The following is a 13,615-nucleotide window of genomic DNA, read 5'->3' on the forward strand; positions in this document are numbered from 1 at the left end:
AAAAACTAAGGTGACTCAATAACATTGTAGACAGATTAAACAACCTGAAAAAGTCTGAGCCTGCATTACACACCCGACAGGGTACAAATAGGCCCCAGCTGAAAGCTGCAGGGCTACTAAAGCAGTTTGCCTACAGCAACGACTATTCAGTAAAGCAGGACACTCTAAACTATACAGCAAGTTCATTTTTCAGAGAGAGGCTGGAACAATAAGCACATACTGTCAATCCAGTGCTTTCCACTGACCCACACATTTTAGACAAAACAAAAAGAAAAGAGTGTGGCTGATGAATGTGAAGTGTGAAGATGACAGTATTCTTTCTTGATAGTGAAATTAGAGAAACAAGATAATGAGGCACTGATTCATCTCTTGCTCTCAGTGACTGAGAATAATTAAATATGACTGACATGACGACAATGCTGCATTCATTAAAGGTGATATCAAACTTTGTTTGGTGTTTTTTTTTAAATACTTTTTTATTTTCTCAGGTTAGGTAAGTTTACTCTATACTCTACTCTTTATTTAAGTAAAATATTTGTAGGCTTATTGTCCTAAAAGTATAAACACCTATACAATAAACACCTGCTCTTAAAACCTTGCAATATTAGCTTTAAGCATACTTTTTACTAAAGCATTACTAAATTTAGAAATTTACATTTAGCTAATTAAAGAATTTCTATACCACAAAGGTAAACAGTTTATATTGAGTAAATATAATAACTGATAACATTAATGCTATATCGGCAAGTGGCTTGATATTGGTAACCACAGTTGATTTTTACCTTGACTGGTTGACTGGTGTACATAGATTTGGTTGGGTTTGTTTAAATAAAAGCAATTCCACCTGTTTTATTAAGTAACTAAGACAACATAGACTCAACAAACAGTGAGGGGGAAAAATCTGTAGATTTCGGTAGCACAATAAAATACAGTTTACTTTCAAAATGTATTATGCTTCTAACATACACAATAACTTTAATAGCTTGGACATTTACTATGCAAATTATGCTGAAGATTTGAATTAATTAATGCAACATACTGTAAGCTCATTGGAAATGTAGCTTTTAGCACTAGTTCTACAATGAAAACCTAATGTCAAGTCACTCATCACAATCAATTCCAACCAATAGCCAAGAGACACAAGGGATATATATAAGCTGTCCATTCATTTCATTTATTTGTGAAACTGCAAAATTACAATTAAAAATACTGCAGATTTTAGGTAAAATAAATGCTACAGGAAGTACAACAGCATCTGTTCCTTTTTACACTAATGATAGGTACAAGGACATATTATCAGTGAATAAATGATTATTTTCATATAGTTATTTGCACAAAAGAAATAAAATCTACTTAGAATAGTTTCACACTTAGTCCAAATGCCTGGTCCGAACCTGAGTTTGATTGTCCTTCCCCGGTTTGTTTGTGGTCACACCGGCTTATTTCCTTCTAAACCCTGGTAGGCTTACGTCATCAAGCTACGGTTTTGTGTACAGCTGTTGCTAGATGACGCCATGAAAGCAAAGTGCCAAAATGGTCTGCATATCACAGTCATTCTGCTTTCACTGAATCTTTTGGTTTTGATACCAGAACCAAAATACATAGAGCTACTAGCGTTTATCTGCCGTAAAAACATAAAAAATGTTTAGAACATCATGCAATGTCTGCAGAACTCATTTTTGGGAAGACAAGCAGACATTATCATGGTTTGTACTGCATGGGTCAGTCCCGCTTGTCACCAAGGTAGGTGATACACTGACATACACACACGAATGAAGCTTATTAAAAACAAAACTTTGTTGTGCAGTTGGTGGTTCAATTCTGTTTTTTGGTATGCTTTTATTCATATCAGAAGTAAACCGTACCAGAGTTCACACAGACCGTAACCCAGACCACCTCTTTCAGGCGGACTAAATTCAGGTTCATGGGTGCGCAGTTCAGAAAACAGTGTTCACACTAGCTAAACACACTATACTTTGATGTCAAACAAACTGGGGTGTGGACCAAAAGTGCTAGTATGAAAGCACCCTTAAAATCTAGGTAAAACCATGGTTGTACTGCACTTTTCTCCTGCAATTGCTTTTGAAAACATTATAGGTTGGGTTTAGTGTGTTTGTCAGTGGTTTGCTTGATGATCCGTCAAACCCAGCCTTTTTGTAGATATGTACAAAAAGGATGTGAATCTAAAATACATAAAAAATTTATCCTAAGTTATGCATTTAAGATTCACAACAATAAAGACAACATCCTCTAATGGATGTCACATCTGAAATGTGCAACGAAACGTACCTGGAGCAATGTAGTTTATGTTTCGCAAAAATGTAAGCGGAGGCACACATTTCCAATGAGCCTGAGTTGAATTCCTATTAGCATTTACTGATGGCTCATCAACAATAATATCTCTGGCAAGTAGAAATATAATATAAAGAGCTCTGACCTCACTGCTCTGATGACGGTCTTCAGCGCAGACGGCAGATCCTCCACCGACATGTCACAATGACATCCTTTCTCATCAAAAGCCTCATCCACAGTAACGTTAGCCTCACCTGTGACACACACAATGACAAATAAAAAAAAAGTAATTAGCACTTGGAGAATAATATGTCAGTTAATATGTCAAGCAAAAACGATATGTGAATCACTACATGGAAAGATCACCAAATGAAAAGAACAAGGGACAGATAAACAAACAGTAACATTCATTTGTCATTTATTTGAAAAGGCACTCCTACTCATCTGAGAGCAACATCAGAGGGGAAAAAAAAAACATTTGGAAAATTAATATACTCCAATAATGTAGTGTGGGTCACATTTATTTGAACAGAAATGAAACGAGCGATATAAAACTTTTTTTCTTTACACTGCATACAGTAAAAAAAACCTTTTTACTTTCCTATTTTCTTTAAAAAAAAAAAAAAAAAAAACATTTTACTTTGAGCTGACTACACGTTGCATTTTAAAAATTCAATAATCAATCTAAAAATGTAATTCAATTTATTGCAAAGTTTAATTCCACTTATAACAGATGATGTTCTGCCATATGCACTTCTTTTTTCAATATGACTTTTCCCAGTAATATTCTTTGTGACTGTAGGGACATATACACCACGGGAGCTCTAACAAACATGAATGTAGAACTAAGCACATTTCTGGACCTATGAAAGGTTATATATGGCTACAGCTGTGATGTAAACCAGAGACTGTGTAAAGGAACATGTGCTGGATGTACAGAATTAATCTTGCCCTCTGCTTCATGAAGGATTCCCACAGCCTGACTAAAAAGTTGGCAATCGATCAGTCTAGTAAAAACAGAAAGATACTGTATGTACAGCCATAGGGCATATCTGAGGCAAAAAAAAAAATGAAGGTTTCCTGCTTGTGCTTTCAGGAAAAAAGATTATTGATTCTAGAATTGTACTTTAAAAAAAATAAATAAATAACTAGAACTAGAACTATAACTGCTAGACTGGGCACTACTTTTGACCAATCGTGCTGGACTGAGCTGAATGTTATTTTTGCCAGGTTTTAAAATAAAGCTTTGAATGTCTGTTGTTCTAACATTTTATTGTAATATTTAACAGTGTAAGAGCTGCTGCCCTTGAAGTTGTGAGCCTTGCTTTGCTTTTTTTATCACAGAAAAAACATTGTTTTCGAAAGTCTAAATGCCATCAAATATCGACTGAAGCAGAATATTTTGTAGATAATGCTGCAAATTTTGGAAATAAATAGGTCTATTTTTTTCAATAAACAACATTTGGATTTTTAGACTATACAGCATTGTAGAGTTAATGGAAACAATATTGTGCAGTCATTACATAAATCAAAAAACTATGAATAAACTGGATCTGTTATGGCAAAATAGTTAATAGCTAATAAACATTAGGACACAAAATGAAAAGGATAATGAACGAATGAAATGTAATAGTTTGCAGAAAAAAACCCTATTTAAGCTAATTACAGATAGACATTTCAAGTAGAGCAATATTCAGTTCGTTCTTTTGTAAAATAAAACAAATAATTTCTCAGTATTGGAAGGGCATCCGACGTCTAAAACATATGCTGGAATAGGTTCATTCTGCTGTTGTGACCTCTGATAAATGAGAGAGTAAGCCAAAGCAAAACGAATAAATGTATGAATGAATGAATGAATGAATATTTTTATTGGATTTACATTTTTTAAGGTAAGCGTTTGTAAACAATTTATAAGGGCTAAATTTGAACTAATTTAATATTGTTCAGCTCAATTTGTTTGTTTAAATTCAGCTTATATAAATTGTTTGCAACAATTTGCAACAAACCATTTTTTCAGTTTATTTTAATTCACAGTAAAAACATTTATGGAAAATATGGAGAAAGTAGCCTGCATTAAAATAATTTGCCGTTTATAATGCATAATGTCAACTAATCACATTTTGTTCAGTGTAATACAATTAAAATTGAAAAACAAAATCTAAAATGTCATCATTGAGTACTCATGGTGAATAATCTGACCTGTGTGTCTAAGTGGGAGAAGACATCCCACCTTCAGATGTCAATATGCAAGGCCAGCAAAATTACTCACACAGCTAATAAAAACAGGAACTGTGTGACTTGTTATATTAGCAGACCCTGATATATTTTGTTAATAAGAAGTATGATTCTCTTGATTCTTACATGATTTTAAAAATAGAAATGAAACTTCTGAGAGTGTTGCTAGCAATTGCTTTACATGTTTATTTCATGTTAAGGCTTCATGTTTTATGCTGTAGGGAAACACAAAGCATGTATGCACATAAAGACACTTAACATAATACTTTTTCATTAACTGTTTGACTAAACTATTCTGGTTTTATAATATTACATCAGATGCCTTGCGGCTTTCCCTCTATTTATCAAGACTTCAGATTGCATCTAAGTCAAACCATGTCTTGATATACAGTATTCATTCATTATTGTGTTTGAATTATACATAATACATATATTGCTACAGAAGAGATGCCTTAACCTCGCAGGGCATGAAAGGAAAGCCTCGGGCAGTGTAGTCAAGTGAGTGAATGAAGTTTTCTCATTCATTGCATTGCTTTATTGTTTATCTACTGTTATGCACTAGGCCACTCCAGTCTTTGCATTTAAATGGCTGAGAAGTTTTACAAAAGAATATTTACTTTTAAAGAACTTGGTCTTTTTATGGATTTTATCACTCTGCTTTTCGGTCAGACTGTGTTATGAACAGTATAAATGGGAGAATCCAGTTCAAGACAAATGTATTTTATTAAATTTTTATTCTTTTTCAAAAATTTCCCAAGTGATGTTTAACAGATCAAGGACACTTTTAAAGCCTTTAAATTGTACTTCAATCTGAATACTAATATCTCGCAAAATAATTGGTAAAACATTATGCACTTTCAGCATGGGAAAGACAAGTTGTTAAAATTATTATGCCTAAAAATATGTTAAAAAACGTTAAATGTTTAACTTCTCTAAGTTAAACAGCACTTGGGAAATATTTACAAATAAATACAAATTTCTCAGGTCGGCTAATGATTTTGTTTTCAACTGTATGTCATATAATCTTTACTGAAACATGACACTATCCCTGTAATAACACTGTTGCTTTTGAGACATGATAAAAGTTAATTCTGCTTGAAATTTTTTTGATATATTTTAATTTGTAGTGCAAAAACAGACACAAAGTAATTGCCAATATTGTGTCTTTTAATTAATTAACTTCAACCCAACATTACCTCCTTCATTTACTGCACATTTGAGTAATATGACATTTACAACCCTCTACTGCACTCTTGCCTGGATGCCATTGGTTCAGTGAACAGATTTTCTTTAAACTCCATTATACTGATCACATCACCGCAGGGAATGATTACACACTGATAATTTGCAATAAACCAATAATAAAAAATAATGACTAAACATGACGAGGGAGAATGATCAAGAAAATCAAAGTGTGGTATTGTTCCCTACAGAGTCAGTATCCCTTAAAGTTTTTTAGGATTAAATGTTAACAGATGTGACCAAATTCCCTGTAAGAAATCCATAGTGTTTAGTGTGACACAATGTGTACCCCAAAATGCTTCTTCCGTCCTTGACAAAGCACTGAAATGTGACACTGAAATCAAGCACTAAAATTTATTTGCTGATTCGGTCCGGTGCATAACGGTTACATACTGTAGGTATGGCACCGGATTTCGGTACCCAACCCTACTTGTAAGAGACTGCTCTCACACTCAGGTCACATCATTCAAAAGAAAAAGACCACATTGTCCTCTGATAATGTCAACAGAGTGGTCTATCTCAGCAACTGGCTGAATGTAAAGAAGGATTAAGCAAAAATGTTTCTACTTCACTATTAATCTCTCAGCAATACCACCTTTCAATGAGTACAATAGTTTGTATTTATTACTTTATAATTATAATTTTTCAATTTCCATATTTGCAATGCCTGTATTTTGGATTATTTGCAGTCCACTTAGAATCATTTATTCATTCATTTTCTTTTCGGCTTAGTCCCTTTATAAATCAGGGGTAGCCAAAGTGAAATGAACCGCAAACTTATCCAGTATATGTTTACGCAGCAGATGCCCTTCTAGCTGCAACCCAACAAAGGGAAACACCAATACACACTCTTTCACTCATGTACATTATAGCCAATTTAGCTTAGTCAATTCACCTATAGCGCATGTCTTTGGAGTGTGGTGTATACCGGAGCACCCAGAGGAAACCCATGCGAACACGGTGAAAACATGCAAACTCCACACAGAAATGCCAACTGACTCAGCTGGGGCTCGAACCAGCGACCTTCTTCCTGTGAGGCGATCGTGCTACCCACTGCGCCACCATGACACTCCCACTTAGAATCCAACATAGAAATAATTTTTGTTTTATTGCCATTGATTGTTTTGAAATTCAAATGGTACTTACTTGCTTGTTTTTATTTTTTAAATAAAATATGAATACATTTATTTTTGAATAAATATGGCTTTAAAACTAACAGTTTGAGGATTTGTATTGTTTATTGCAGGCATGTTGTTCACATTAAGAAATCTGTTACAAGTTAAACAAATATTCTAATAAACAATTTTAAATTTGAATTTAAATAGTTTCTTTGTCTTTTTTTTAATGGTTATTTATTTATTGCAGAAAAAATCCAGCAAACATAGCTAGCAACAACTATATACAAGCCAAGGTTTGCATTAAATGAAAATACATAAAAAAAAGAAAAAAAATACAAATAATAATAATAGTAAAATAAAGACAATAGTTTCTTTGTCTTGAGTTATATATTTAACATAAATTTACATTTGAATAGCCAAATTACAAGTCAGTCTTTTAATTGTAATTAATAGCGATTAATTGCAAAAAAAGTGTGATTAATTAGTTATATTTTTTAATCGATTGGCAGCACAAAAAATACACAAGTGCATAATGCAAAGCAGAGTATAGATGTATATAAAAAATCAGTATGAAAATACTGCTTCATATTTACACATTACACTGGGCCCTATTATTCAGTTTTCAATCAAATTGCAGTCAATGCCTTTTTGGAACCCAGTCAGGATAATTTGGATTCACAATGATCCCAATCAGATGGACAAACTATCATTTTTAGCAACGACCAGAAATTATGATAATTAAAACCATAATTATTATCAACATAACAATCATCATAAGCTCGCTAATGTGCATCATGACTGGCTGTAATAACACAATGAAATTCTAAGACACAAATCACATGTTTGCAACAATAAAAAAAAAAAAGGAAAAAAATCCTCCAATCAGAAAGTAATTTACCTTCGGGCGTGGACCGTGATTGGCTCTTGAGACGGAGGGAGGGCCTGAATCGGGTGCGGTCATTAAAACTCCAACTCTTCTGGACCTTGGCAGGACTCGATCCATCAGTGCTGATTTCAGCTCCAGGCGAGCGCCTGTCCGTAACAGACGTCTGCCTGCTTTTAATGCTCTGTCCACGTGGACTTGCCATTCTTACCCGGTCCTTAAAACTCAGTTTCTGACTAAGAAGGAGAAAAAGACAGAGAATGAGAGAGGGTGAAAAAAAGTAGAGCACTTTCCATCCTGCCATGAGCCATAGTAAAGACCATTTTTATTAGTTCTGCATTGCTTGCTTAGACCCCCCTAATATTAGAAGTGCAGTCAAACAAGCACTCTAAACAATCATTATGAAAAGGCCCTTCGGCTATGATATGCCAAGAATAAATGTAAGATGAAAGGCCTTAGAGGAATGGACAAGGACAGAGGAATAAAAGTCCATTAAGTAAAAATCTATCTATCTATCTATCTGTCTATCTGTCTATCCGTCTATCCGTCTATCCATCTATCCATCTATCTATCTATCTATCTATCTATCTATCTATCTATCTATCTATCTATCTATCTATCTATCTATCTATCTATCTATCTATCCATCCATCCATCCATCCATCCATCCATCCATCCATCCATCCATCCATCCATCCATCCATCCATCCATCCATCCATCCATCCATCCAAAAAAATGCAATTGTGTCAATACATTCATGCAGTAGATTATGTACATTTGCCTGTCATGTTGCTCAAAATATATGTTATAGTTCTCTGTGCAAGAGTCTTACCCCTCAAATCATCTAGTCTTTACTTCTTTATGACTGGTCATTAGTCTTAAATGACTAAGTCAGGGGTCACCAACCCTACTCCCGGAGAGCTACCTTTCTGCAGATTTCAGTTGTAACCCTGACAAAACACACCTGTCTGTAATTATCAAGTGCGGCTTCAGGTGCTAATTAATTGGTTAGGCTTGGTTAGATCAGGGTTGGAGATAAATTCTGTAGGAAGGTAGCTTTGCAGAAATATGGTTGATGATCCCTGGACAAAGTCATTAAATGCAAAATGGTTGATGTAGTCATAAACATTCAAACATATTTTCAACACAACTTTATTAGATGTTTTGTAATTTTACAATATTTTTTTTCAAAGTGAAAGTGCATGTTAACTTTTCAATTACAAACCATATCTTTGAAATAGCTCAAAGGGGGTTCTCATGAACCTTTAATTTAATGGTCTTGAATTCAATTCCTGGGGGGTCGCAGCTCTGCATAGTTTAGCTCCATCCACCTCCAACTGACATCTGCCTAATAGTTCCTAGTAGTTTGAACACCTTAATTAGTTGGACAAACTTTGTTTGTTTAGGGTTGGAGCAAAACTATGTAAAGCTCTGGCCCTCCAGGAATCCAGTTTGAGACCTATACTTTAATAGGGTATATGTCGAGCTGGTGTTTTTCCCATACTGATAAACTTCCCATAACCTGTTATTGTGAGTTTTTTTTTCCATTTTATACGGTTTCTTTTACAGCATCGATGTTGTAATGTATTTCAAATACAACCAGTTAAACAGACTTTGGCATGCATTTAATTGCTCAAGCGCAAAATGAGACAAAAAGCTGTTTGCTCGCACACACCCGTCAGGATCGACAGGCTATAGCGCAGAAGCTCCACTGAAAATACTGGGGTAAAATAAATGCTCATATTATAAAGACATGGGGGGAGGGGGGTGCTGATTTTGCATTGGCATACAGTTCACCAGAAACGATTAACCTAGGTTACTGGCAAATTAAAAGTCCTATTAGCATGGTTCAGCATATACCCTCTTGGAAGCAAACATAAACAGAGGACAAAGAGCAGTGTTGGGGATAACGGATTACAAGTAATTTGAATTACGCAATAATATTACCTTTCTAAGTAACGAGTAAAGTAACACATTACTTTAAAAAAATTAGGTAATATTTGAGTTACTTTTAAAAATGCAATGTGAGGTGCTTAGTTAATAATTTTTAAAAAATTGCTAAATTAAAATGATCGTTGACACGTTGAATCCCACATGCAATGAGAGAATGCAGGAACAGGCAGAAAGGAAGATGGCAGAGCGTTACATTTCTGCACTAGAAATATTTTTTTGAACACATAAAAAAAAGGAAAAGAGGATTATCTGAATGGACAGTGATTTGACTTTTTAATAAGACACAAGTTAAAAAAGTAGCAAATGCATTTCTATAAGCTTTCATTAATCAGTATGTACGGCAAGCATAGCTCTGGGGTCAGGAAGTTTTCCAAAGATAACATTATCCTACAATTACTTTTTATGTGTTTTTAAAGGTAAATGAAAGATTTACAGTGTTTCTATTTAAAAAAAAAAGTTCTAAAGTTTTGAAAGTGATCAAGCCTCAGCCAGGTCAGAAAAAGTAACGCAAAAGTAACTTAAATGTATCATAACTCATTACTTACCATAAAACGTAACTAAGTAATGCAGCTAGTTACTTTTTTTGGGAGTAAGTCAAGTAAAGTAACTTTCCCCAACTCTGACGAAGAGGTACAAAGGCTGACAATGGATTAGTGTGGGTACAAAAGAGCAAACCAAAGGTAAAAACACACATAAAACTGTTATTAGGCAAACACAGGAAACACATGAGAAATTCCACACATGTCAGTCGAGCCACTGATTCTCACCTACATCTACATTCTCTTCAATACTGTAATAAAAGAAAAGATTCACCTGCACAGTGCATGGTAAATATACATGAATTGAAAAATCTCTTGAAAAGATGCTTGACGCTTTATGACCACTAAATCAACCCTGTTGCATTCATTTGCTTATATGATATAATAACCAAAAGATGTTTTGAGTGGTTAGACAATGGAACAGAGAATACATTTTGAGCAACTTAATGATAATGTAGGAAACCACAGAAAAAAATAATACAAGGTCAGCTACATGAATGCACAAAAGCAACTTATTCATAATAACAAGAAACTGCTTTTATGATGTGCAGAATGACTAGATGTTGTGGACATTCAACAAGAAGTTTTGAAAATTTCATTTTTGATCGGAGAAATATAGAGACGTCGTAGTAGGTTTTTTTGTAAGACCACTAGCTTATAAAAGTGAAGATGTGAATGATATATCTTTTAATCAACATCCCACAATAAGTAATGTGTACCTTTTAAATAGATTTATGACATGCATAATAGTGCAGGCCTTCGCATTTCAATACAGTAAACTGTCATCCAAGCTGTTGCCATAGTTTACCTGAGTTCACTGTTGTATTGAAAAAAAAAAGAAAAAAAAAAGCATTTTGACTTTTGATCTTTTTTTGTGAGCAATGACTCAGTGACTTTTTATTTTGATGGTACTAATTTGATCATAGACATAAATTCTTGTTTTTTAAAGAATAAAATAGTTATTTTTGAGTAAGTTAATATTAATGCAAATATTAATGATGATTTGAGAAATGCACCAAAGAGACTGAGAAAAGCTCACAAATAAATGCAGAGATATTCAAGAGCGACAAGTCAATCTTACAAGTCCAAGTCTATGTCAAATCCTACATGAGGCCAGATGCATAAAGCACAGTCCACACAGGTCACTTTCTAACCAAGCAGCCTTCTGTAAGTCAACAGTGTGATTAACTTGAAACCAAGCGGCAGCCTCCCGATCTCCCTTGTGAAGCCAACATGGAAGTGACTAAAGCTGCAATAAAAGAGTCCGGATGCAAAAATCTGTAAGTGCCAAATGACATTTTCTTATAAAATGAGATTTCTTTTTCTCAGGCTTCTCTGTGTAGGTTCAGTAATTTCACTTTATGGCAAATATGGGGGTCCCCGCCCATTTTCGATAACCGGGAGTAATGCGCAGAGGATGTGATGATGCGCTGACAAGATGGTGACAGCTTACCCTGTCCAGTTGTAGCTTAATTTGTGTTTTTTGGAAACCTACAGGTTACGTCACAGGTTTTTATACAGTCTGCCTGAAACCCATGTGACAAACTACTGCAGATGAGAAGATTTTTCACCCTCTCTTATTGCGCTTACTTTGACTGAAAGGCCACACTGAGATAATATTTCATATGACTTCCATTGTTAAGCTCTTCTCTACATTCCACAAAAAAAAAAAAAAAAACTGTGTATAATTTTTAGCAGAACACTTGTGAAAAATCATTATATGTATCCAGTTATTCAGTCCTCTCTATTTCAGAAAGAACAATAGGACAAACAGCTGAACATGAGTCAGAGAAAAGAGCAGCGGCCACTCAAAAATGCAGCACTGCAGTGAGTCATCCACTTCTGCTCAATAATGTCACATTAGCAACTATGCTAATTATGGTATCATTGCCTCTTGGTCACTGATGAGTAGTGCAACATAAATGAGCGGATGGATGGTGGTTTCACACAAAACAACTGGTTAGAACCAACCATAGCATCATATCTGAACACCTTTTTGAAACATGTGATTCACTTTTAGAAATTCACAATAATGTGAAAATGATTTAGTTTGTCATTGTTCATTGGGCCACGTCATTATGGTTTAATATAAATGCTTAATTGATTCAATAATTATGCAAATGACACGACTAGTTCTCTCTGGTATTTGGGCTGATGACACTCTGCATTAGTAGCTCGTGTGTAATGCAGTCATTCAAACAGTCCGATTTGACTTTCTCATCTCCATTATTTCCTCTCTCTAATTGAAGCCACTGCCCCAATAATCACATTTGTCTGGCAAGTGACAAAACACGAAAACATGAATACATCTCCATTATTTGTAATTTCGTATTCCATCTGCCCAATGTGTATATGTGTAATGAAACACGCGAGTGCACTTAGCAGATGACAGTAAACAGACATCAGAGGAAGCAACTGGTCAAACGTGGAACCCTATTTTGTCCTCAGAAAAGAAAATATAATAAATAAATCAATTAGAGAAACTCTGATTTGTGAAGTTGTTGGTTGAATATGAAAATCAAATGATAAAATGAGTCACAATTGTATGAAAAAGACAGCAAATTCCTTGCTGTAATATTTAATTTAAATATTAATAAACAAATCCATAATTGAAAGACACTTACAGTATATGAAGTCAAGATCTGAAACTCCATTGTACAACAAAGTAAGTAAATTTAACTGTCATCATCCCACCACCACTGACTAATCATTACCAACTATATATTTTTGTAATAGTCTTCTAAATGCATATTTTACCACAATTTCTGTTACGTTATGTTACGTTAAGCTGGAAGAGTAATAAATTGGAACACATTTAATGTCACCCTACAACCTGTGGTAGAGATCTGCGCGGGACTAAATTTTTAATTCCGCTCCCGCTAGGTTTTAGTCCGAACCTGACCTCTCCCGCCTATATTCAGCATTTGTTGTCCCGCTGCCCATCTCGCCCCATTTTCTACCCGCCGTGACCGTTTCCGCTACCAAACAAAAAACAACCCCCACTAAACAAAACCAAAAACCACCTAGCTACAACATATAACAAGCTGTCTGTATAAACACACACACACACACACACACACACACACACACACACACACACACACACACACACACACACACACACACACACACACACACACACACACACACACACACACACACACACACACACACACACACAGAGGATATTGCTAGACTGCACGCTCCCGTTCAAATTACACCAGTTACCGACCGATCCCGCTCTTTATTCAGAAATTTATGCAGACTTTTAACATGTGGGACCTTTTACAGTGACATTTTTAAACCGTAACATTATAGTCTAAACCTAACGTAATGATGACTAACTGTACAT

At 34.8% G+C, this 13,615-nt stretch overlaps 1 protein-coding gene across 4 annotated transcripts in view; it reads right to left on the bottom strand.

Annotated features, from left to right (window-relative positions):
• The window catches only part of kcnq5b (potassium voltage-gated channel, KQT-like subfamily, member 5b), a 198,335-nt gene that overhangs the window by 11,736 nt on the left and 172,984 nt on the right, over positions 1–13,615 (bottom strand). For all 4 annotated transcript variants that reach the window (XR_012406825.1, XM_691989.11, XM_073952120.1 and 1 more), the window contains 2 exons: positions 7,786–8,006; positions 2,438–2,546 (listed from right to left, as the gene is read on the bottom strand). Coding sequence is in view for 3 of the 4 variants with exons in the window: in XM_691989.11 (XP_697081.5) it covers positions 2,438–2,546; positions 7,786–8,006 (330 nt within the window). In the remaining variant the exon portion in view is untranslated. The remainder of the gene's footprint in view (positions 1–2,437; positions 2,547–7,785; positions 8,007–13,615) is intronic.

The sequence above is a fragment of the Danio rerio genome, chromosome 1 (assembly GCF_049306965.1).
Source record: "Danio rerio strain Tuebingen ecotype United States chromosome 1, GRCz12tu, whole genome shotgun sequence".
NCBI classification, from domain to species: Eukaryota; Metazoa; Chordata; class Actinopteri; order Cypriniformes; family Danionidae; genus Danio; species Danio rerio.